The 21,868-nt window shown below is 39.5% G+C and overlaps 8 protein-coding genes across 10 annotated transcripts; 3 read left to right on the top strand and 5 right to left on the bottom strand.

The window, feature by feature from the left end:
- The first annotated feature begins 1,065 nt into the window (after positions 1-1,065).
- On the top strand, positions 1,066-1,928 carry LOC145696383 (uncharacterized). Its single transcript, XM_081773407.1, has 4 exons — positions 1,066-1,112; positions 1,166-1,437; positions 1,483-1,764; positions 1,813-1,928. The coding sequence occupies exons 1-4, from the start codon at positions 1,066-1,068 to the stop codon at positions 1,905-1,907; spliced, it is 696 nt and encodes a 231-aa protein (XP_081629533.1). The 3' UTR covers positions 1,908-1,928.
- An 881-nt stretch (positions 1,929-2,809) lies between these two features.
- Positions 2,810-5,935, top strand: LOC145696810 (uncharacterized). 3 transcript variants are annotated; one of them, XM_081773902.1, is made up of 8 exons: positions 2,810-2,945; positions 3,011-3,398; positions 3,536-3,793; positions 3,839-3,941; positions 4,383-4,410; positions 5,238-5,462; positions 5,505-5,649; positions 5,695-5,935. In XM_081773902.1, exons 1-8 carry the CDS (start codon positions 2,917-2,919, stop codon positions 5,899-5,901), a joined length of 1,383 nt encoding a protein of 460 aa, XP_081630028.1. In that variant the 5' UTR covers positions 2,810-2,916; the 3' UTR covers positions 5,902-5,935. The 3 variants fall into 3 exon arrangements, with proteins under 3 accessions (XP_081630028.1, XP_081630031.1, XP_081630029.1); XM_081773905.1 differs by having other exon boundaries at positions 5,505-5,626; positions 5,695-5,871; XM_081773903.1 differs by having other exon boundaries at positions 5,505-5,635; positions 5,695-5,871.
- A 1,569-nt stretch (positions 5,936-7,504) lies between these two features.
- LOC145696381 (uncharacterized) lies at positions 7,505-11,829 on the top strand (the record flags this gene model as incomplete). Its single annotated transcript, XM_081773405.1, has 10 exons — positions 7,505-7,634; positions 7,679-7,904; positions 8,454-8,564; positions 8,627-9,014; positions 9,614-9,874; positions 9,920-10,022; positions 10,112-10,139; positions 11,135-11,356; positions 11,399-11,543; positions 11,588-11,829. Coding segments are annotated over 10 exons (1,821 nt in total), but the record flags the coding sequence as incomplete, so codon positions are not given.
- LOC145697291 (uncharacterized) lies at positions 11,829-12,881 on the bottom strand. The gene is made up of 3 exons (XM_081774476.1): positions 12,783-12,881; positions 12,447-12,711; positions 11,829-12,106 (listed from the first exon to the last, which is right to left on the bottom strand). The coding sequence occupies exons 1-3, from the start codon at positions 12,832-12,834 to the stop codon at positions 11,905-11,907; spliced, it is 519 nt and encodes a 172-aa protein (XP_081630602.1). The 5' UTR covers positions 12,835-12,881; the 3' UTR covers positions 11,829-11,904.
- A 1,028-nt stretch (positions 12,882-13,909) lies between these two features.
- On the bottom strand, positions 13,910-14,542 carry LOC145699045 (uncharacterized). The gene is made up of 2 exons (XM_081776295.1): positions 14,425-14,542; positions 13,910-14,297 (listed from the first exon to the last, which is right to left on the bottom strand). Exons 1-2 carry the CDS (start codon positions 14,489-14,491, stop codon positions 13,951-13,953), a joined length of 414 nt encoding a protein of 137 aa, XP_081632421.1. The 5' UTR covers positions 14,492-14,542; the 3' UTR covers positions 13,910-13,950.
- A 108-nt stretch (positions 14,543-14,650) lies between these two features.
- On the bottom strand, positions 14,651-15,274 carry LOC145696379 (uncharacterized). Its single transcript, XM_081773403.1, has 3 exons — positions 15,157-15,274; positions 14,986-15,093; positions 14,651-14,895 (listed from the first exon to the last, which is right to left on the bottom strand). Exons 1-3 carry the CDS (start codon positions 15,254-15,256, stop codon positions 14,651-14,653), a joined length of 453 nt encoding a protein of 150 aa, XP_081629529.1. The 5' UTR covers positions 15,257-15,274.
- A 611-nt stretch (positions 15,275-15,885) lies between these two features.
- On the bottom strand, positions 15,886-17,620 carry LOC145696375 (uncharacterized). The gene is made up of 5 exons (XM_081773398.1): positions 17,132-17,620; positions 16,528-17,058; positions 16,383-16,484; positions 16,116-16,341; positions 15,886-16,025 (listed from the first exon to the last, which is right to left on the bottom strand). Exons 1-5 carry the CDS (start codon positions 17,618-17,620, stop codon positions 15,886-15,888), a joined length of 1,488 nt encoding a protein of 495 aa, XP_081629524.1.
- A 325-nt stretch (positions 17,621-17,945) lies between these two features.
- On the bottom strand, positions 17,946-21,577 carry LOC145696371 (uncharacterized). Its single transcript, XM_081773392.1, has 11 exons — positions 20,101-21,577; positions 19,657-20,059; positions 19,516-19,613; positions 19,366-19,470; positions 19,107-19,319; positions 18,906-19,064; positions 18,749-18,862; positions 18,539-18,705; positions 18,365-18,500; positions 18,202-18,324; positions 17,946-18,163 (listed from the first exon to the last, which is right to left on the bottom strand). The coding sequence occupies exons 1-11, from the start codon at positions 21,575-21,577 to the stop codon at positions 17,946-17,948; spliced, it is 3,213 nt and encodes a 1,070-aa protein (XP_081629518.1).
- Between the last annotated feature and the right edge of the window lie 291 nt (positions 21,578-21,868).

Genomic DNA, 21,868 nt, shown 5'->3' with positions numbered 1-21,868 from the left:
CGGGTGATCCAACTCAAAATTTGCGGAAATCATATCATGTTATATTTTTCGCTCGGCATTATTTTAAATTTTAATCCAAAAATATGCGTTTTTCTATCTGTAGTTAAGGGTGTCAACATCGAATTGAATATTTTTCTGCATCAGTTTATATTCACCCTCCCTTCTAAGCCGAGAAAAAAACTCAATTTTCATCGTGTTTAGCTAGTTATAGCCAATTTCAAATAGACTATGACAAAATAATCATAGATTTGTTGGTCAACTCATAAGATAGACCCTTACTTTATCGATCTTGACACCCTTAACGGTCTCAATTATAAATTTTCAAATAAAAATTTTGTCTAGCTCCCGTTTATTCTTACCCTGATTCTCTCAGGGAAAATGAGAGAGGAATGACTAGGGTATACTTACTGTAAACGTACTGTTAATTTTGGGATCAATATTTTTCGCTTATTACCGCAAGTAACTTACCCCGATGAAAAGCCACGTATGTCGTGTTCTGATCCTAAAAGATCGAAAACGTTAAAAGAAAACTTACTTCTAAAAGATTTTCGAGATCTAAACTTAAGATTTGGCCGACCCTAATATTTAGATTCTAAAGCATAAAATCTTAAATTTTTTAAGTACTTCTTTTTTGCGAATATTTGAACAGATGATGAAACTGCTTGCGCGAAAATTTTTCGCTTTATCATTAAAAGTTAACCAGCTTTTTTGATCGCACTTTAGCGCCACTTTTCGTGAAAATATATAATTTTTCACACGATCGAAGAAATAAAGAAAAATTTTTGATTCCTTGTCATGAAAGCTTTTTACGTGTTATTTTTCATACAAGCGCAGAAAACAAAAGCTGCTCGAGAAACAGGAAGAAAATATTCAGTTTCAATTGGGTCACGTGATCAGTGCGATGATTCCCAAACAGTTTTTGCGAAGAGCATGAAAATGACTCAAATTGCGAGGAGTGGAACTGTCCTCAAGGTTCAGCAGAATTTTCAAAATGCACAGTTGACATTGATTTTCATGATACTAACAAAATTCATCAATATGAAAGAGTTTGTAATTGCCATACAGATGTGGGCCCTTTCAAAGTTTTTTCTGGATGCAAGTGGAAAAGACTCGTTTTTAAAAAGTACATTTTTTACTTCTGATGTTTTTTAAAAACACCAAAAAGCTTGGGTAAAATTTCGATACAAAAGACAACAACGACAATAGCAACATCAACCACAACAACAACAACATCAGCAACATCAACAACATCAGCAACATCAGCAACAACAATCGATACGACTTCAGAGCCAACATCAAAGATAAGCGAGATTGTGACTGAAACTGAGGACATTCTGCGTCATGATTTAATAGTAGACAAAGAAATCAAAGAAAAAGAATCGGAGACCTCTGTGGAGTCAAAGAGAAAAAGCTCCAGAAGGTCAAGAATTTTCGCAAGTAAGAATGAAAATCTTATTTCTTGAAAACTTTCAATATTTTTAGGAAAGTTTAGCGTCTGCTTGAAATATCTTCCAAGCAAGGCGACAGATTTAAAGTGCACGATTGAAAGATATCAGCGTTTATGCGAGTACTCATGCGCAGGAAATCGACAAGAAAACTCGTGTTTGTGTTCAAATCAGGAGTGCTCTTGGGAGAAAGAATTTGAGGAATCGTGTTTTCCCATCGAAACGGATCGGAATCAACTTCAAAGCAGCCACATCATGAGAAGCGTTGTCCCTGACTTTGAATTTCCTGTTGAGTCGATTGAAAAGATTAATCGTCAAGGTAAATGTTTCAGTTACTCAATGATACAATAGTTATTTTCAATTCAAGATGGAGTTTATGTTCATGCGTTTCAATTTCTGCAATTTCTCCAGCGAGTCATGTATGAAGAGGGACTTTTCACGATTGATGAAGAAACTGTATAATAAATTCTGAATAACTCCTGCCCTATAAATTTTGTATTTTTCTGAAAATAAAAAAAACATAAAATTCTGTGTTTTCAACGTTGCGAAATAATCATATGATAAATAAAAACTTACCAGAAAACGTCGAACTTTAACTTGCCTTTGGGTGCAATTCAAGAAATCCACCTTTCAGGAACGTTGGCAGCCACGTTCTTTCGGGTTAGAGCACGACGCACTGGATTGATAACGTTTATTTTTTTCTAGAGAAAGACCTCTTCGAACGCTTATGAAGCCTATAAGGAAAAGTTCGAATATTTTCGCTGTTTCAATTATTAAAAATTTGTCTTTGATAAACTCATTGTAACTCCCTTTTTTTCGGGGAGGAGGCTCGAATCAACAAAATAATTGAAATTTTTGACCAAAATTTTGTCTAAATTTTTGACTCAACGTTTTTTTTTGACTGTTAATTTGGAACTCGAAAAGCTTTGTCATTTTGACAAGTGCAGTTCATGCAACTTGTTTCGATGGAAACAATGGAGGATGCTCGCACTTTTGTTCAGAGGGGGTTTGCTCCTGTCCGGACTGCTGGACGCTTGGTATTGTTTTCTAATGTTTTCAAGTTTAATTTTGACGGTTAGATTTGGACGGGAAGACATGTCTCATTGCGCCAGAGAAAGGCAACATTACCTGTGAAGCATCGGGGCCGACTATTTTTCTTGATAAATGTGTTGTGCCTGAAGTTGATCAACTCTCAATCCATCTAAATCACGACAACTGTTCAGCGGTTGAAGACGGTACTACTCATTGGAAGATAACACCATCTTCTTTTTACGATTGTGGAACTGTTGTTGACACCCAGGAACGGAAATAAGAAAGTTTCTCATTCATTGAAAGCCAAATTTCAAAATTCCTTGGAAAGAACGGCACTTTTTCTTTCAGCAATACTCTTCACATTGGAAGTAGAGTTGCAAATGGCGTTGTCATTGGGCGGAAACGGACTTTTGACTTTGCTTGTCATTTTAACAGTACCATGACCGCAACAAGCCACTACAATTCAAGGCTTGGTTTGAAATTAACATCGACGACTTTTTTTTTCATTGTAATTTTTTAAACCAAAAAAAAAGCAACGCAGTAACCGTTTCTCAAACGATCAACGCTGGAAATCCATTTGTCGACCTGTCTTATTCAATCAATTTTTACGATAGTGCAGATTACACAAACAAAGTTGACTTTTCATCCACAAGTATCACCGTCGGCAACACTCTTTTCGCCCAGATCGAAGCTCCAGAATTGATAAATGATACGAAATTCATCGTCAAAAGATGCACCGTCACTGATAACACCGACGCTGGTTACAGTCTCATGCTTGTCAACAATTTTTGCCCAATCGATAATGGTCTCAATTTTCGTTGGCGATCGGATTCGACGAGTGATTCTGTTGTTCAATTCGAGTATACTAATTTTATATTTCCTGGAAGCTCTGAAACGACTGAAATGACGCTTGATTGCGAGGTGAGCTTATCCTTAAAAATAAGTGGTGTCTTTTTTCATCCCTTAAATTCAAACATGTGTTCCCTTGTTCATTATTCACCAGGCAAATTACAAAATTTTAAATTCTTTGAGAAAAATATCGTAAAAAATATTTTTAGATTAATCTCTGCCATGTTGACGATTCGGAATGCTTGAAAGGTTGTGAGAAGCACATTTTGGTGTTCCCTAGTTATATGGCAGATGCTTACACGATCTCTTCAAGTGGACAAATGACGGATGTATCGGTCAGTGCGCCATCGACAATAGATTCAAATACAATTAATTTTGCTGAATATACTGGTGGAAGTCATTTTGCGGTCGTTCGTGGAGAAATGTATGTTTTTGGAGGAGGCTATGGCATGGAAAGCAATCAAAAGGTATAATAATGTCCAAGTTATTAATTTTTTGATGTTTTGATAAAGATAGCGATGCTGAATGGGTGCGAGTTCACCGAGCTTCCAGTTAAATTCACTTTTTATTATGGCGCTGAGTCTGCAGCACTCGCCATAGACGGCGGAATGCAAGGTAACAGTACCACTACATTTCATCTTTCTCCTTGCTGATAAAAACGTAAAAAAGCTTAGTAAGGGTATAGTCATCGTTGAGGCCTACTTTGAGCTTGAATTCCTGGGTATCCTAGTTTTTACTATTAACAAGAATTTTTTTTCGAAATTCAAAGAAGAAATATTTTTTCTAGCCCGTCAAAGTTGGCTACTCTGCGGAAAATGCCAAATTTCGTGATTTTCAGGGATCCTCATGTGCACTATGACTACCAGTTCTTGAGGGTTATTTGATAAAAGCTCTTGTCACTTTTCTAAATTTTCTCTAAAAGTAATTTTGAGTCATTGCAGGAAACTCTAGCATTATAACTTATAACAACTAATAACTTATTATAATTTATAAGTTACTGAAGAATTCAAGCGTCAAATGACCAAGTGCGATTACTATATCCTTAAATGTTTTTAGCTCTCGTCTGCTTTGATACGATATACGGGTGGCGGGCGGCGATTTTCCGAAGGGCGTTCGCAAAATCGAAAAATCGTTCTTAACTTCTCAATACACGTGGTCGGTTCAACCGACCACGGCGATTTTGAGCCGCCGTAATTTCTCTTGTGCTTATCCATTTGACCTGATTTTTGAAATGTGAGCTAAGATGACTGAAACGAACCACTTTGTGAAATTTTGGAACTTTTCTCAAAAGTGGTGGCGTTTTGCACTGGATTTATCTTTCAATCTTCAGCTTTAAATTCAAAAAGTGTTTTGCAGAATTAATTGTAAATCTTGATAGGTGAGTGTTCAAGCTTTCCAGCAATATGTTTAGTAACTTTTTTGCTTGCCGGAAACGCAAGTTAGAGCTAAAAGTCTTGAGCGCTCTTTATCACACTCCAAATTTTGCGCGCCGACCCCTAACTCTAACCCTAACCCTAACCCTAACCCTAACCCTAACCCGACCCCGTGTTTTGAGCGCTTAGTCGCGCGCCTGTGTATTGAGAAGTTAACTTTTTTCAAAATGTGTCCCAGCGGTAGAGGAAGACTGCTTCTGCCAACCCAACTGAGTTGAAAATGCGCGAAGTGGATATTCGGGACACTTTTTAACTTTGTTGCGAACGGTGTTCGCAAATTGGAACGTGGCCGCCCTTCACCTTGATGTAAAGCAAGGGCTTAAGAAAGTCCTATAATTAATAAAATATTTATAATATTTAAGTATTGATATAATTATCATTATCATTATTTTATATAAACTAGGAAGCAAGCTGAATTCTCGTTGAATATATTTCTTCGAAAAATTTTATTTTCTATCGTGGCGAGCCCAGTCTGAAGTCTCTTGACACACGAAAATAAGGGCAAAAGATGTGAAGTATTCGATGCTTTTACGACAGCACCTACTACTTTTGTCCCGCAGTACCATCATGGCTTTGGTAAATTGGGTATGTATCAAGGCCAACCAACAACCGCCGGTGGAACAAGCTCTCTGAATGTTGGCCCCTTCAAGAAAGTTGAAACGCTTACTCCAACCGGGTGGACAAGCCTTGCTGATCATCCAAAGTAATACTTTAACTAAGGTTCTTACGCGGACTAGAATTTCAGAAATATAAGGGCTCATGTCTTAATTGGTTTGGACAGTGGTGCAATGGTGATGGCTGGCGGATACAATCCAGATATTCCTGACCTTACTCGAGAAATTTGGCTTCTGAAGGACGGCTTATGGAGTAATATTGGTTTTCTTAGCGACGTTAATCCTTTCTCATTAATAACAATCTAACGAACAATTTTTCAGAGATCAAGAGAATCATCGGCGTTGAGAATCGGTAACGACATCTTCATCGTCTGTGGTGCGCAATCAACAGAAAAGCTGAACTATTTTCCGATTGAGAAACTAACAATCGTTGACGACGAACTCATCAATTCAGAAGTCATCGGCAGTAAGACAAATCAAAATCAACAACCCGTTCTTTTCGAAGTATCAGCTGATTTCACTTGTTAACTATTATTTTGATTAATTCCTTGTTAAGTCAAAAGATTGTTGGTCAAATTATCAAATTTTGTCGAATTTTCTGGCATTCTTCGGGATGAGTTTCATTTTTGCAATCAGGAGTGATGTGGTAGCGCGAGCCGTAGGAGCATTTCCAAGCGATAAATTCTTCTCTCGGATATTTTCCATTCGTTACATTATCGTTCTTGTGCCAAATTGTGTTTGAATAATGAAAGAAAGAATTTTGACTGTCGATCTTTTCTTCCTCAATTCTAGAAAAGATCATTATCTCTTGATCGCTTTTCACTCCCTTACCGCGTAGAACAAAGCCCAAAATTATTCGCCATGAGTCATGGGCCATGACAATTTCTAATCATGTTATCATGTCTTTTTGCTTGCTCTCCGGCAGGTTGAGCTTATTGGCATGGCAAGATCGCTCCATGTAGTTTTTTTCTCCATGAAAAAGAAATTTGTAATGGTCAGATCCGGTTTCAGGTAAAATTTCGATAAAAAATCAAAAGCCAACATCAAAAATAAGCGAGATTGTGATGGAAACTGAGGACGTTATATTTCATAATTTCATAGAGAATAAAAAAAATTAAAGAAAGAGAATCGGAGACCTCAGTGAAGTCTCAAAGAAGAAACTCAAGAATTTTAAGAATTTTCGCAAGTATGAAGTTATCTTCAATGATTTCGATAAAACCTAACTTCTTGAAGACTATCAATATATTTCAGGAAAGTTCAGCGTTTTCTTGAAAGATCTTCCGAGCACGGTGGCAGAATTCAAATGCACCATTTGAAAAAGATATCACCGCTCATGCGAGTACTCATGCGGAGGAAGTCGACAAGAAAACTCGTGTCAGTGTTCAAATCAGGAGTGCTCTTGGAAGAATGAATTTCAAGAATCATGTTTTTCTCTCGAAACGGATCGGAAACAACTTCAAAGTAGCCAGTTCATGAGAAGCGCTGTCCCTCGAACCGGATTTCCTGTAGAACCGATTAACAAGATAAATCGTCAAGGTAAATAATGATTCGATTAATCGATGATAATTATTTTCTATTCAAGATGGAATTTATGTTCATGCGTTTCAATTTCTGCAATTTCTCCAGCGAGTCATGTATGAAGAGGGACTTTTCACAATTGATGAAGAAACTGAAGAATAACTCCTGCTTTACAAATTTTGTATTTTTTTTTTTGAAAATAAAAAATCAAAAATGAAATTCTGTGTTTTATAGTTAACAATGTAAACGTTGCAGAATGATCACATGATAAATTAAAACTTGAGAGAAAACGTCGAACTTTAACTTGCCTTTGGGTGCAATTCAAGAATTCCTTCTTTTAGAAACGTGGGCAGCCACGTTCTTTTGGGTTAAAGCGCGACGTACTTGACTGATAGCGTTTTATTTTTTTTTAGAGAAAGAGCTCTTCAAGCGCTGATGAAGCCTATAAGGATAAGTTCGAATATTTTAACCGTTTCAATTATTTAAGGTCAGTCTTTGATAAACATATTGCAACTCCATGCTTTTCGGGGAGGAGGCTCAAATCAACAAAATTATTGAAATTTTTAACCAAAATTTTGTCTAAATTTTTGACTTAGCGTTTTTTTGACTATTAATTTGGAACTCAAAAAGCTTTGTCATTTTGGCAAGTGCAGTTCATGCAACTTGTTTCGATGGAAATAATGGAGGCTGCTCCCACTTTTGCTCAGAGGGAGTTTGCTCCTGTCCAGACTGCTGGACGCTTGGTATGGCTTTTTTACTACTTTTAAAGTTTTATTTTGACGGTTAGATTCGGACGGAAAGACATGTCTCATTGCGCCGGATAAAGGAAACATTACCTGTGGAGCATCGGGGCCGACTATTTTTCTCGATAAATGTGTTGTTCCTGAAGTTGATCAAGCATCAATCCATCTCAATCACGACAACTGCTCAGCTGTTGAAGACGGTACTACTCATTGGAAGATAACACCATCGTCGTTTTACGATTGTGGAACTGTTGTCGACACCCAGGAACGGAAATAGGATCCAACAAAAGGATATTTTTTAGGTAAAAAATCAAATTTCCTCGAAAAGAATGGCACTTTTTCTTTCAGCAATACTCTTCATATTGGAAGTCAGGGCTGGCAAATTAGGGTCCTAACAGCCGCACTACCGAAAAATTGTTAGGGTTCTAACTCAAAATTAGTGCGAATTAGTGCGGCATCCCCGTCCTACCCGTCCTATTTTTTTTCCTTGATATTTTTTCGTCTATTAGGACTGAATCGCCGCCCTAACCGTACTAATTTGGAGGCTCTTTTTCATCATCCAATCGGCGCGCGCTTCCCACCAGGCGCGGAGGACAAATTGGTGGAAGATTGAAAAAGAATGGAGCTGAATGGATGAGAAAAACGAATGACCCGCCATGATTGGCGGACCAATAAGCGCGCGCCTCTTTTAGGACGATTTTAGTGCGGCTTTTTCCAACTCGTACTAATCGCACTAAAAAGTTATAAAATGAGAGTTAGGGTTCTAACAATAGGGTTCTAACTCAAATTAGTGCGGCTGGCGGGACCCTAATTTGCCAGCCCTGTTGGAAGTAGAGTTGCAAATGGCGTTGTAATTGGGCGGAAACGGACTTTTGACTTTGCTTGCCATTTTAACAGTACCATGACCGCAACAAGCCACTACAATTCAAGGCTTGGTTTGAAATTAACATCGACGACTTTTTTTCATGGTATTTTTTTAAACCAAAAAAAAGCAACGCAGTAACCGTTTCTCAAACGATCAACGCTGGAAATCCATTCGTTGACCTGTCTTATTCAATTAATTTCTACGACAGTGCGGATTACACAAACAAAGTTGATTTTTCATCGACAAGTATCACTGTTGGAAACACTCTATTCGCCCAGATCGAAGCTCCAGAATTGATAAATGACACCAAATTCATCGTCAAAAGATGCACCGTCACTGATAACACGGACGCTGGTTACAGTCTCATGCTTGTCGACAATTTTTGCCCCATCGATAATGGACTGAATTTTCGTTGGCGATCCGAGTCGACGAGTGATTCCGTTGTTCAATTTGAGTATACTAATTTTATATTTCCTGGAAGCTCTGAAACGACCGAAATGACGCTTGATTGCGAGGTGAGCTTATCCATAAAAATAAGTGTTGACCTTGTTCATCCCATTCACACCTAGGGTCGGCATCGACCACCCTTTTTCAATGTCGGGTCGGGTCGGGCCACTTTGAAATGGCCGAAATCATGGTCGGGTCGGGTCGGGTCGAGTCGGCCTTTTGGTCGGGTCGGTGGTCGGTTTTTTTTTAACCAATGAGAATGATGAAAAAGCTTCAAAATCGAAAGATGGGGGTTATGAAACTTTCGATTTTATAAATGTCCTAAATTCTAAATGGTTTGGCGCTAGTGACATTAAAATATGAAAAACTTCTCGAATAACAGAAGTGAATTTATGTCAGAAAACATGCCCGAGAATGAGCGAAAACCGACCACAGACCCGACAAAAACCCGACCATCGACCGACCAACGACAAATCTCAATGTCGTGTCGGGTCGGTCCGACCAAAACCCGGCCCGACACCCGACAATGTCGATTTGGTCGATGGTGGGCGCCGATCCTAGAATTCACACATGTGTCCTCTTGTTCATAATTCACCAAGGAAATGACAAACAAGAGGATGCTCTCTTTAAATTCTTTGTGAAAAATATCGGAAAAAATTATTCTAAGATAAATCTCTGTCATGTTGACGATTCGGAATGCTTAAAAGGTTGTGAGAAGCACATTTTGGTGTTCCCAAGGTACATGGCAGATGCTTACACGATCTCTTCAAGTGGAGAAATGACGGATGTATCGGTCAGTGCGCCTTCGACAATTGACCCAACAACCAACAACTTTGCCCTCTACACTCACGGAAGCCATTTTGCGGTCGTTCGTGGAGAAATGTATGTTTTCGGAGGAGGCTGGGGAGGAATGGAAAGCGCGCAAAAGGTACAGTTATGTCAAAGTAAAGCATTGTCTGATGACTTGATAAAGATAGCGATGCTGAATGGGTGCGAGTTCACTGAGCTTCCAGTAAAATTCACCTTTTATTATGGCGCTAAAGCTGCCGCAGTAGCCATTGACGGTGGAATGCAAGGTAACAGTGCAATGGTTCCGTAGAACTGCATTTTCTTCTATTCGTGTTTAATCAAAACCATTAAAATGACCTCAAATTTAATATTTTAGCACTTGTCTGCTTCGATGAGATGTATAGCAAGGGCTCGCTATGGAAAGTCCTAGAATTTATATTTAAGGAGGTAGTCCTCGGTTTTGACAAACTCGGAATTTTCCAATTTTTATAAAAGATTCTGAAAGCTCGTTAGAAGAGCTACAAATTTGGTATTGATCATTTTTTCCAAATATTAGAGAAAAGCCCCCAAAATCGCACTTGAAAAGTGTAATTTTGATGAAAAATTTCAAAATCAATAGATTTTTTGACTATTTTATCCAAAATTATAGCTTAATTTCGATTTTTGATGACCTTAAGATTATGAAAATACAAAAATAAATGTCTGTTATAAAGATAATTTAAGGCTATGGTGGTCGATTCGGCCAAAGCAGAGCTCATAAACTCTGGACTTATAAATGTTAGAGTACCCAGTAATGGCTTAAAATAAAGATCTTTCCTAGATCCTCTGAATTACAGAAGGTTTTTTGTTTTTCCAAGATTTCCGCCAAATTTCGGAGTTTTTGAGCCTTGTATATTGGCTATTTTTGCGATTTTGGCTGAGATGCCAACTTTGAAGCCTCCGGAAGTGATTTTTTTCTTGACAGAACAGAAAAAACTTCAGAAGATCTAGGATAGATCTTTATTTTAAGCCATTACTAGCATTCTAGCATTCATAAGTCCAGAGTTAATGAGCTCTGCTTTGGGCCAAATTTACCACCCTACCCTTAAGATTAATCTTCTTTAAAAAACTATTTTTTTCATGATTTTGAGACACAATTTTTGCTCGAAGGCTTTACATTATGACTTTTTAGAATTGAAGAATTTCGTTTAGTGGCAACTCTAGACGAAGGGATGAGCTTTTTAAAACATTAGCCCAAATTTGTCTGAGCGCTGCTCAAAAAGTGCCGAAATCGCGAAAAGCAGGGACTACCTCCTTAATATACATCTTTATCTAATAGATAAATGCAGAAGGAAACTTTTTTCTAAAAAATAAGTTCCTTGAAAACATGAAATTCTCTCATAGCAAGCCCTGTCTCAAGTATCTTGACACACGAAAATAAGGGCAAAAGATGTGAAGTATTCGATACTTTCACGACAACACCTACTTTTGTCCCGCAGTACCGTCATGACTTTGGAAAATTGGCTATGTATCAAGGCCAACCAACATCCGTCAGTGGTAGTACCGCTCTGAATGTTGGCCCCTTCAAGAAAGTAGAAACGTTGACTCCGACCGGCTGGACAAGCCTTGCTGATCATCCAAAGTAATACTTCAACTTAGGTTCCTTCACTTACTAGAATTTTAGATCGATTAGGACTCATGTTTTAATTGGTTTGGACAGTGGTGCAATGATTATGGCTGGAGGACGCGATGATGATCTTTCCGATCTTACTCGAGATATTTGGCTGATGAAAGATGGAGCATGGAGTCTCATTGGGCTTCTTCAAGAGGTTCTTTTATTCTAAAACTCCGATAAATCATTGGCTTCTTTTAGGCTTCAAAAGAATCATCAGCGTTGAGAATCGAGAACGACATCTTCATCGTCTGTGGCGCGCAATCAAGGGACACGCTGGACTTTTTTCCAATCGAGAAAATCAAAATTGTTGACGACGAAATCATCAATCAAGAAGTCATCGGCGTTAAGACAAATCAAAATCACCAACCTGTTCTTTTCGAAGTCTCAGGCGATTTTACTTGTTAACTGCAATGTTGATTACCTAGAATAAAAAATCGTCTATCAAATTATCTAATTTATTCAATGTCATTTGATTGGTAAAAGACAAGTGTCAGAATGAAAAAAGGTGTTTTTGCTTAGCATCCCCATCGAGCAGCGGCAACGTCTCGGACGTCATCGAGGGTGAGCTCGGTCTTGCCAAGGGTAGTGAAGATCTCGTCGCACATGGCCTTAAGATCGGCCTCAGAGAGTCCCAGCGCCTGGGTCTCGTTGACGAAAGCCAAGAATTTGGTGAACTCGGCCTTGTTGATCTTGCCATCGCCAGATTCGTCCACGAGGCTAGATAAACACGGTTACAAGTGGCTTGCTATTTGGGAAGCAATATTTGCAGCGCAGTTTTGTCTTGGCGGAAAGCCTGGACGATAATGACTATCATGCGGGTTTTCTGGTTTGATGAGTCGAAAAGGCCGGATGATAAAATTTGATAGAGTTTGTTGTTTGCAGGGCAGTTTACAGTGCCCAGAAAGTCTGACCAAATAAAACGATCAAGAATCAGTTTTATTTGACACTAAAAAGCCGGATTTAAAATCGACCAAAAGTTCAAAACCCAAAATAGGCCTCTAAGCCAATCAAAAACGCGTATTTACCCCCTCAGATTTTATGCTAAAATTGTACTTACGAGAAAAAGAGCTGAGCTCGGATTTCGATTCGGGAGCAGAAGAGAACAGCCAGTCCTCGGGCAGCAGCGACAAAGTCGACCTCGCCTTTATCCTCGGGGTCGAAGGCGGGGTAGAGGACCTCAGCGACGTTCTCGGGGATGGCGTTGGGGAATCGAGCGGCGGCGGCTTCCTTTAGCTTGGCCATGGCGTCCTTCTTGACAATCTTGCCAGATGGGTTCTTTTCGTGGAAGAGGTTCCATTCCTCAGTAACCCAGGCTTCTTCGACTAGAGAAAAGGGGTAAGAAAAGTTAAAGATTTTTGAGTCTCTTATTTGCTATTTTCTCTCTTTTACTTACAGCCGTGTTCGGCGAACTTGGCGACAACTTCCTTTGGGACTGGTGGGGCCATTTTTAGCTGTGTCTTATTTTCAAACTCAAAAACTGAGAATGAAGGTCTTGACGACCACTTGACGATTATATGCAGCGTCCGTTTGCGTTGCAATCATTCTGTTTGCATCTCCTCACTGGCTATGAATAACTGGAAATTTCCGCCATTGATACGTGCTCTTTTCGCAGCTTATTGAAGTTTTATGCTGCTTTTTCGAAATATTCTTGCTGAGAAAATGAGCTGTCGTAGGAAATAGAGTAAGTTATTATAAAGAATCCATAAAAATGGTCATATTTGGCATGTAATGCGACGAATCATAAAATTTTTTTCGGCTAAAGAGTTGAATCTAAAAATTTCCAATGAAACTAAGGGTGTATCGAAGAAAGTTTCGGAGAAAAAATCATGATTGAAAAAGGCCCATTTCGCAATTCTTGATGGGGGGTCCTTAAGGTAGTAGGGGGTTATCATTCGAGCTGCCCCTAGCCCTAACCCTAACCCCCCCTAAGGTCTAAACCAGGGGACTTCGCCCCCCGGACCCCCCATTAAGAGTTCCCAGTCTCTAACTATAACCACTAGCCCAGATTCAAGAGATATTGGATGGCTCTAATTTTAGGCTCGAATGATAACCCCTCTCTATGGTCCAATGGCAATCAATTATTCTTATCCTAACCAACATCCTTATCATAATTCTAAACTTTACTCATGGAGACAAATTCAGTGACCAAATCTGACCTACATTCCTTCGTCATTTCATCGAGACCTTATAAATCCACCACTTAGACATTCTCACCATCCATCAAGACAGTATTAAAGGAAGCCATAGAGACGCCGATATTTGCCTTCTTTATCATGCTCGCGATTTTTGCATGAATCGCGACTCTTTCGATTTCGCATGACTACCAAAGAAATGCCACTCGCACTATTTGCGCTAAAATGATTGCTAAATTGAGCTGATGCATGATGCTCTGTGCGAAAATTTGGCAACTGCTGCTGTTGAAATAATGACTGTTCGTTCAAGTTCAAAGAAAGAGACTCATTCCCTGCCCTTGAATCTTGGCTCGGCAACATGTGTTGAAAATTTTTCAAAATTTTTTTATTATTTTTATTTTATTTTACAAAAAATAGCCTATCAAAAATTTACGCAGTCGCGGATACAGGAGTTTGATTTTGAATCTGATTTGCCTCAGCTGCAGCTTGAGTGTTATTCGCATTTTTCTTCTTCTTGCCTTTTGTCTTCTCCTTCTTTCCTCGATTCTGTCTTTGATGCGTCAGCTTGAGCTTCATCTTCGCTTGGAGGTGTTGGCGCTCCTTGGCTTTGATCTCGTTCTGTCGCTCTTTGAGAGAAGCTTCTGTTTGAATCAGGTCTTTTTTCGCGATCTGGAGGGCTTCGTCGATTTTGGCATATTCTTCGCGATTGTGTTTTCCCAAGAAGGCGTTTCGGGCCATTTGCTTTTTTTGCTCAGTGAGAATTTTCGTTTCCAGATCTGAAAATATTATGTCAAATAAAAAGGCAGTGAAAACACCTTTTGAAAATCTCCTTCCTTGAAATTTCACCCTGACTCAGGCTTCCTACACAGGGTGCTGAATCCAGAGTCAAAAGATAAACCTAACCTTTGAGCTTGTTTTCGAGTTCCAACTCTTTCAAAGTTTTTGGAATTTTCGGCACCGTCGCATCCATTTTTATAAGTCAATACAAGTTCTCGCTCTTTTTGATAATTTTCTTTCGCTTCTCGAGTTTTTAAAGTAGCGCGGTTAGTCATAGCAGTGGGAGAAAAAGCGAGGGTGATAATCAGCTGATTTGCTCCTTGCGGGCGATGTTATGTAATCGACAATTTATTTACAAGTCAATTGCAGTACAGTCTCCTACAGGCTGATTTTCTGTACAGTTTGTAAAAGTTCGCTTTGAGCAGGTAAACAGAAAAGGGTCAGTTTCTGTTCCGTCAATCCAAGCGGGTTCTCGACAGGTGCAAGTAGCAGAACTCACTGTAGTTTGACAAGAAAGCGCTCCGTAGCGGCAGATCGAAAGCGGGCAATTTTCGGGAGAATCGGACCCTGGACCGGAGATGAAGTACCAAAGAAGAACTACAGGAAGGAACTTTTAGGGAGAAGTAACAAGGAAGTATTAAAAAAATGAAAAATCATGCGAAAACTCATGCAAACGTACGTGAATACCTCCCAAAACCGCGCCCAAAATCACCAGCCAAGCAAGAAGTAACCACAGCCAAAGCATTTTCTTTTTCTCTGGCGACCATTTTGACTTTTTCTTTTGAGAATCGGCCCCTTCAAAAACATTTTGAAAAAAATAAAATCAAGGAGGATGGTAATAAAATGTTTTTTTCAAACCAGAAATAATATTCACGGAGTTGAGTCTGTTTCCAAGTGTATTAACGAAATGAGGATCGTATGAATCATTTATGAGGAAATCTGGAATGCTCATGTTCATCGAAGTCGAAGTTGAATTCGGAGTTCTGATTCTTGACGATTCCTTTTTCAAGCGCTTTTCTTGAAGAAATAAAACGACGCAAAGCATTTTGCTCTAAAAAAACAAACAAAATATTTTTGGAGGCGCTTTCCTTTGAGCCTTTCATTTTTCTCGGATGAGCAAGGGAGTAAAGATGTTTATTTGAAATTGATTTGACAACTGGCAGCGGCTCGAGCTTCAAAAATTTATATTTTTCAATCGTTTTTTCTAGTTTCTTACATAAGGAGAGTCTCTAAGATGCTCTGGAATGCCAAGGTTAGGCAATGATCGTCGTTGTCTCTCAAAACCAGGCACTTCTAGAGCCGCACTTCCGAAGCCCGAAGAAATCGGCATTTTCAAAAGAAATTAAGTCGAAGTTCAACAAGTGATGAAGAAGATGAGAAGAGCGATTAATATAGTTCCGTATCCAAGACAATCTGGGTGCGAGCGAGCCATCGAAGAATGAAGAAAAAAGAAAAGCTAAAACAACAACGATTCGAGATTGGTGCCGATTTGACCTGTGAAGCTCTTTTTTTTTTCAATTTCAAGAAAAAAAAAACAGGTTTTGAGACTTTTTTGTATTTTTTTTCTCTCAGAAAGACAGTCAGTATTTAAGGATGTCGTAAAGAAACAGTGTGCCTGATCATTTGCAATCGTTTATTCAAATTAGTTTCCTTGTTGCCGGCATAATGCTGCGCTATTCCGTCGACCATTTTGATGTCCGTGTCGTTTGAGATTTCTCTGAAGATTCCTGTGAACAGCACATCCTCGAGGATGAAATCAGAGAGGCTCACAATTGGTCAAAAATAGATTAAAAATATGATTTTGAGTGTTTTTTGGCCATTTCTGTGAGTTTTCGCGATTTCAAAAATATCCGCCGAGGCTTTTTTCGTGAAAGAAGCAGCAGGGCCGTTGCAAAAAGGAGGAAAAATGTAGCCCATCGGGAAGTTGAAAGCATTGACTCCATATTTTCCCGAGCGGACTGGCTGACCAGGTTTGATGTCGCAAAAAAGGCAGCGGAATTTAGCAGTGTCGGACGATTCTCTTTTGAAGGTGTTTTTGATCAACTAAAAAGGCATAAATTATGGAAAAAGGAATAAAAAGACACGTTTTCGTAGTCAACAACAGAATCGTCATCGTGAAAAATTGTCCATTGGATATTGCAAGCGTCGAAATATTCGGAATTCAGGAAATTATGAGCAGCGAAAGTCTGAAAATGAAACTCGATTATTTTCGAAAAGATGGATTCAGACCTTTAGCGGGAGATTATTGTAAATATCATCAAAATCAGCAATGATCAAGTCGTCAAACTCCTCCAACTCCTGATAGAGAACTTCCATGCCAGAGTCTTTTTTGCCGAAAACGAAGTAAATCTTGAGTTTCTGATCTGGAAGCAGCTTCTGGTACTCGTCGCGGATCTGGCGATTGAAGGATCGAAGTCTTTTGTTGTTGATCGCGCTCTTGATGAAAATCGGCAGCTCATTAATCTCACAAGGTTTTTGTGGATGCGCTAGAATCGCTGGAGGAATGTTGAAATCCTTTTCATCCAGCTTGAAAAAGTTCGGCGGAGGCTTCATGATTTGATAGCTCTCGGGCAAAATTCTTTCGGCAGAAATGAAATCGACTGGATTCGGTCGAGTTAAGGCTGGAGAATAGATAGAACCGGTGATTGTGTTTTCCAGAAAACGATCCTTCGAGAGAAGAAAGGGGCCTTGCTGAAAACTAGAGCGGCAGGGTCCGAGGTTTTCGCCCCGGAAGGTGAATTTGACGAGATTACTTGGATTCTTCAGGGGATATGTTATTTTACGAGAAATTTCAAAAAAAAATTCAGCAAAATCTATCCCTTTCCGGATCAGCATTTTTCTGATTTATGCTTCTATCATCCTTGATGCATAAAATACCGTTTTTTGGATCTGGTTTCTTTCCGACTAATTCTGGCAAGAGAAGAATATCTGCTTCAGTTTTGAAGACCACTATGTCAGACTCAACCTTCGGCAAGATTTCCTCAATCATCAGCAAATCCTTGTCATTTTCTTTTTTCACGAATAAAAATTCGAATTTCACTGGACTTGATTGAAAGTTCGTTAAATTCAAAAATTCTTGATTCAAAAGCTTCATTTCTTCGCTGCTGTAAGAAACAACGATTGTCCATTTTTCAGAATTTCGAAGGCCGAAACTATCGGCGAAGTTCAAACTCGCCCCTAGCGGGGGATAGTAGCGCTCATCTGCTCGTATCTTCGATGATGAGGGTGGAATAATCACTTCAATATATCTTGGCACAATTATCGTGAAATTACTGTAAGGGAAAAAGCAACCAAGAGACAGAGCTCCGAAGAGAATGATCATTATGAAAATTGAATGTGCATTTTTCTTGCTTTTTCGTTGTTCTGGCTTTTCTCTTTGGTTTGTGATCTTTTCCGACATCGCTCTTTTATTCAGGAAGTAAATAATAACTTTTCGATTTTTCAATTGAAAATAAATTGCAACCCTCGAAGATCACGAAATCTGATTCAATGATTTCTCGTTGAGCTGCGAAATCTTTATCAGGATATCATAACATTTTTAATTTTTGCTCACAAAAAAGCGTTTAAATTAAAAAGAAGAGAGAAAAAAAGGGAAAAGAAAAGAAAATTTTTGAAAACATGTTTATTTTATTATTATTACAATTTTGCTAACAATTGTGCGCGAATAAATAAATCAAGCCTAAAATCAGCAGATCTATGCTTATTTTTTGTTCGGATGAAGTAGACGTTGTTGTGGTCGTCGTTGTTGTCAGCGCTGGAGTTCCATCTGGAATGATTTCACCCGCAAAAGTATTGCAACCATTTGTGTTGCAGTGATAGCTAGTAAGTGTGGCTCCGGTGTAGTCAGGATGAGGAATTTTTGTCACTTAATTTTTTAAGAGAAAAAGAAGAATCGATTCTAACTTCTATTTTTCGGCAAGTCTCTCGAACAAAATCGGTTAGTTTCATATCTAGCATCTGCTCCAGAATAAGCAGCGGTGGTGTTGACTCCGCAAGACCTGTAAGTTGCATCTGGACAAGTTGTGTCTTGAAAAATCGTCAAGAACTGCGGGGAGAGGGGAAAAACCTGGTAGAGAAGATGCGTTCTGGATACAAGGATGATCCTTGTCAGTGTTGAATAGCTTAGTATCGCAGATTTTGCACTTGAGGAGGCTCATTTCTTCAAAATCGAGAAGCTTGTCGTCCAAATTTTCATCATTGCACTAAATTTTCTTTTCAAAGAATCATAAAGGAAAAGTACCTTTTGACCGTCAGAAAAATCACAGGCATAAACATTTGATTTGACGTTGTGAAACTTGCTGAGCTCTTTTTGTTCTGCCAAATAGGTTGATGAGGATTCTCGACAACCACGTTCAGCTGACATTGTGTATGTCACGTGAGTCTTATTTCCATGAGAAAACATCGTTGCTTGATTTTTTTTTTAGATTATTTGTGGAAAAGAGAGCTTTACCTTTTGTGAAGCATTGAGAATCACAGGAGACACCATTGTAGGTCTGGCCAGTTTCGATGTTCCAGCAAAGTCCGAGGTTTGTATTGTCCAGATGGACACCAAATTGAAATTTTGCTTGAAAGCCATTTGAACAAAAAGAACGTTTTTCGTAGCTTACTGTTCGTTGTGAGCGTAACAGAAGCTTCCCCATCGCAGAATATGCACTCGAATGGAATCGCAGCATCCATTTTGTAAGATTGGAAGTTGTTCCCGAGGTCAGAAATGGATCTTTGGACGATTGTGTCAACGTTTGTCACCATTTGCTCAGGAAACGAATCTTTCAATAAAGAGAATCCGGATATTTTTTAATAATTTTTACCTTTTTCATCAAAGTCAGCAGGGTTGGTTGAAACAGCATTAGGGGATATTCCATCTTCCGGCCTGTCAGTACATCCTCGTTTTGCAAAGTAAAATTTCTTCCCATCGAGTTTGTAAGATCTGATCACAGCTTGACAGGAGTTCTTCTCACAGTAAGCATAAGGCGTGTTGGAGTTGGGCTTGATGCATTTATCCTTGTTGTCTTCAGTCATTGCTGAAATGATCAATATTATTGAATTTGAGCTGAGGGGTGGGTAAACCAGAGCATTCGTAGCATTTAATGATGTTGATGACTGGATGGACGATTTCATTCGGGTACATATCAAGAGAGGAATTGTAAGTTACTGGAACCGCCTCAGATCGCGCTAGTAAAAAAACTGTAATGATAAATTTGAAGGAGGGTTAGGTACCTAAAGATGTTGATTCCATTGGTGGTGTGAAAATTTCACGAATGGGAATTGTCTGCCCTTCCGTTTTTCTCGTCTCAAGTGCGTCATCATTTTTAAAGCTTCAAAAAAATAAGCCTTTTTTGATCGAAAAAGTGTTCTTACATATGATATGTTTGCGTGATGAAGCCGCTGAAAACATCATCAATCGTGACTGAATCATCGCCGCAATCTCTGATGATTCCCACAACTTCCGAATTTCTATCTTTCAATTCATACGCATATGTTCGTGTCCTGCAGACACCACCCTCACTTGGGTTGCAAAAATACTTGTCGCTGTCGATATTCCATTGAGACGTAGAAACAGTGTTCATATTCCAGCAATCAAACGACACACCTTCCGGATCATTCGGTAGCTGCCCGAGTGTTGTCGAATCAGCGCATTTTGGGCAGAAAAAATCGGAAGCGAGGAAACAGTTGTGTCGTTCAACATTGTACCAGTACTTATTCGCGGTGTTGCAAAGACAGGTACATTTTGGCTGCTGAGTGTCATCAATAAAATGAAACGCTAGAATCGTTAATAAATGGAAAAATTAATTGTATTCTTACAGGTAAGATTTGCCTGAGCATGTTCTCGCTGAACCTCGCATCGATTGCACCAACCTCGAACGTCATCGCCATACCAGTACTCTTTATCACCACAATGAAAGTTATTTGGATCCCATCTTCCTGGAGCCGGGCAATGAACACAAAAATCTCTTGCTTCATTTGCATAGTAGTCCGTATCACACTTGCAGTATCCATTCTCACAAGCAGCATTTAGCACATTATCTGGAAGGCATGGACCTGAGTTTGGCTGATCTGCATTTGTATCAACCGCGCATGTGGTTCCGGCGCCGGTATCATCCAGGCCACAACTAGTGTCCCTTGTGATTCTCGTGATTCCTCGCCATCCTGAATCTGTTGTCAAGTCAGCCGTGCATCGAAAGCACTCATTATTATCACTGAGATGATATCCATCGGCACAAGTACAGGAAGTTCCATAAGAAGCGACAGTATCCCCAATGAGATCAGGATTGCCATCTGCATCTTTGTCAGAATAGCAGTGAAAGCATCCGTCTCCAGCATAATTAATAAGAAACAAATTTGAATCCGCGGCAGCAGTGTCAGAGAAAGTTTTGCAGCGGCAGTCAGGCGGGTTTGGATCTGTCTCGATATCTTCAAAATTATTCGCCACATCGCAAGCACATCTATCCGAAATAACGGATGAATCCGCATCAACCATGTGCAAAATTGAATTGCAGGAGCATGCCTTTGGATCAGACCCAGTATATCCTTTATTTACATCACATATGCAAACACCACTATTGCTTCCGTCATCGATTGCGCCATCAAAAACATCAAGAGTACAGTCGATCTGACAATCTGGTGCAGCAGGGTCGGAAGCTGCGTCAGAATATCCATCACCTTCATTGCAAGTGCACCGGGTTGAACCATCAAAGGCAACAGAGGGGTCAAAATTACCATTTGGATCACAAACACAGGATGGTGGATTGGTATTGAGATCAAGGGTAAATCCGAGATCGACGTTGCATTCACAAATTCCGGCATTGTCAATAAAACCATCATCTGTAAGGCAATTAATGCATGGGTTATCGGAAGTGTCAACACCAGGATCGCTGCAGTCTTTCGTTTCTACGCAGTTCGGAGCGCCACTAGGATTTCCGTCGACAAAACCCGAGGACGCATCGCATTCGCACTTATCTGGCGGGCTCTTTGTTCCGTCAAAGTTTCCTGATGGATCACATTCACAGCCTCCTGCGTTGTCGGAAACATATCCTTGTAGCGGGTCGCATTCACAGGCTCCACCGCCTGCAACACTAGCAAATCCAATAGATGCATCACAAATACATACGCCAGTACCATCATCAGTATATCCCGTGCTTGCATCACAGCCCGTACAATCCTGTCCCGATCCATCTTGGCCATCTTGAATGACACCTTCAAGACTACAGTCAAATGTTTGCCCAAGCACGCCTTCTCTGAGAAAAGTAAAAATGAGCAAAAAGCTCCATGTTCTTCCCATCTCTCTCTTTCTACTATTTTTCATTCATCTACTTGCACCGGTCTGGCGGAAATTTTACAATAGAAGGTATCAATTTTCATCACCCGCTTTTATGATTTTTTTCAAGTTTATTTTGGTTGCATGGACAAAAAGGCTATTTAGTAGAAGGAAACAATGATTTCTTCAAAGTTTTCAGGCAACTCATAATCTCCAAAATAAACATCATCAGGATCGTCATAGAAAAGACCAGCACTGAGATCCACGGTGTTCAGAAGGTTTCCTTGAGGAATATGAGTTGCTTTGAGAACAATC

The sequence above is a fragment of the Oikopleura dioica genome, chromosome 2 (genome assembly GCF_907165135.1).
Source record: "Oikopleura dioica chromosome 2, OKI2018_I68_1.0, whole genome shotgun sequence".
NCBI lineage: Eukaryota > Metazoa > Chordata > Appendicularia > Copelata > Oikopleuridae > Oikopleura > Oikopleura dioica.
This window is presented reverse-complemented; position numbering and strand designations above follow the sequence as displayed.

Excerpts from the sequence above, each read along its gene's own strand:
- LOC145696383 (XM_081773407.1), top strand. The coding sequence starts at position 1,066 with ATGTGGGCCCTTTCAAAGTTTTTTCTGGATGCAAGTGGAAAAGACTC. Across the intron at positions 1,113-1,165 it reads GATGCAAGTGGAAAAGACTC|CTTGGGTAAAATTTCGATAC; the intron begins GTTTTTAAAAAG and ends AACACCAAAAAG. Across the intron at positions 1,765-1,812 it reads TGAAAAGATTAATCGTCAAG|ATGGAGTTTATGTTCATGCG; the intron begins GTAAATGTTTCA and ends TTTCAATTCAAG.
- LOC145696810 (XM_081773902.1), top strand. The coding sequence starts at position 2,917 with ATGACCGCAACAAGCCACTACAATTCAAG. Across the intron at positions 3,399-3,535 it reads AAATGACGCTTGATTGCGAG|ATTAATCTCTGCCATGTTGA; the intron begins GTGAGCTTATCC and ends AAATATTTTTAG. Across the intron at positions 3,942-4,382 it reads CATAGACGGCGGAATGCAAG|CTCTCGTCTGCTTTGATACG; the intron begins GTAACAGTACCA and ends AAATGTTTTTAG.
- LOC145697291 (XM_081774476.1), bottom strand. The coding sequence starts at position 12,834 with ATGGCCCCACCAGTCCCAAAGGAAGTTGTCGCCAAGTTCGCCGAACAC. Across the intron at positions 12,712-12,782 it reads CAAGTTCGCCGAACACGGCT|TCGAAGAAGCCTGGGTTACT; the intron begins GTAAGTAAAAGA and ends CCTTTTCTCTAG. Across the intron at positions 12,107-12,446 it reads CGAGCTCAGCTCTTTTTCTC|CCTCGTGGACGAATCTGGCG; the intron begins GTAAGTACAATT and ends GTGTTTATCTAG.
- LOC145699045 (XM_081776295.1), bottom strand. The coding sequence starts at position 14,491 with ATGGATGCGACGGTGCCGAAAATTCCAAAAACTTTGAAAGAGTTGGAA. Across the intron at positions 14,298-14,424 it reads ACTCGAAAACAAGCTCAAAG|ATCTGGAAACGAAAATTCTC; the intron begins GTTAGGTTTATC and ends TAATATTTTCAG.
- LOC145696379 (XM_081773403.1), bottom strand. The coding sequence starts at position 15,256 with ATGAACATGAGCATTCCAGATTTCCTCATAAATGATTCATACGATCCT. Across the intron at positions 15,094-15,156 it reads CTCCGTGAATATTATTTCTG|GGGCCGATTCTCAAAAGAAA; the intron begins GTTTGAAAAAAA and ends ATGTTTTTGAAG. Across the intron at positions 14,896-14,985 it reads TTTGGGCGCGGTTTTGGGAG|TTCTTCTTTGGTACTTCATC; the intron begins GTATTCACGTAC and ends TCCTTCCTGTAG.
- LOC145696375 (XM_081773398.1), bottom strand. The coding sequence starts at position 17,620 with ATGATCATTCTCTTCGGAGCTCTGTCTCTTGGTTGCTTTTTCCCTTAC. Across the intron at positions 17,059-17,131 it reads GAAGCATAAATCAGAAAAAT|AATCCAAGTAATCTCGTCAA; the intron begins GCTGATCCGGAA and ends TATCCCCTGAAG. Across the intron at positions 16,026-16,115 it reads CGCGAAAACTCACAGAAATG|GAATCTTCAGAGAAATCTCA; the intron begins GCCAAAAAACAC and ends TGCTGTTCACAG.
- LOC145696371 (XM_081773392.1), bottom strand. The coding sequence starts at position 21,577 with ATGGGAAGAACATGGAGCTTTTTGCTCATTTTTACTTTTCTCAGAGAA. Across the intron at positions 19,471-19,515 it reads AATGGAATCAACATCTTTAG|CGCGATCTGAGGCGGTTCCA; the intron begins GTACCTAACCCT and ends TTTTTTTACTAG. Across the intron at positions 19,320-19,365 it reads TAAATGCTACGAATGCTCTG|CAATGACTGAAGACAACAAG; the intron begins GTTTACCCACCC and ends TGATCATTTCAG.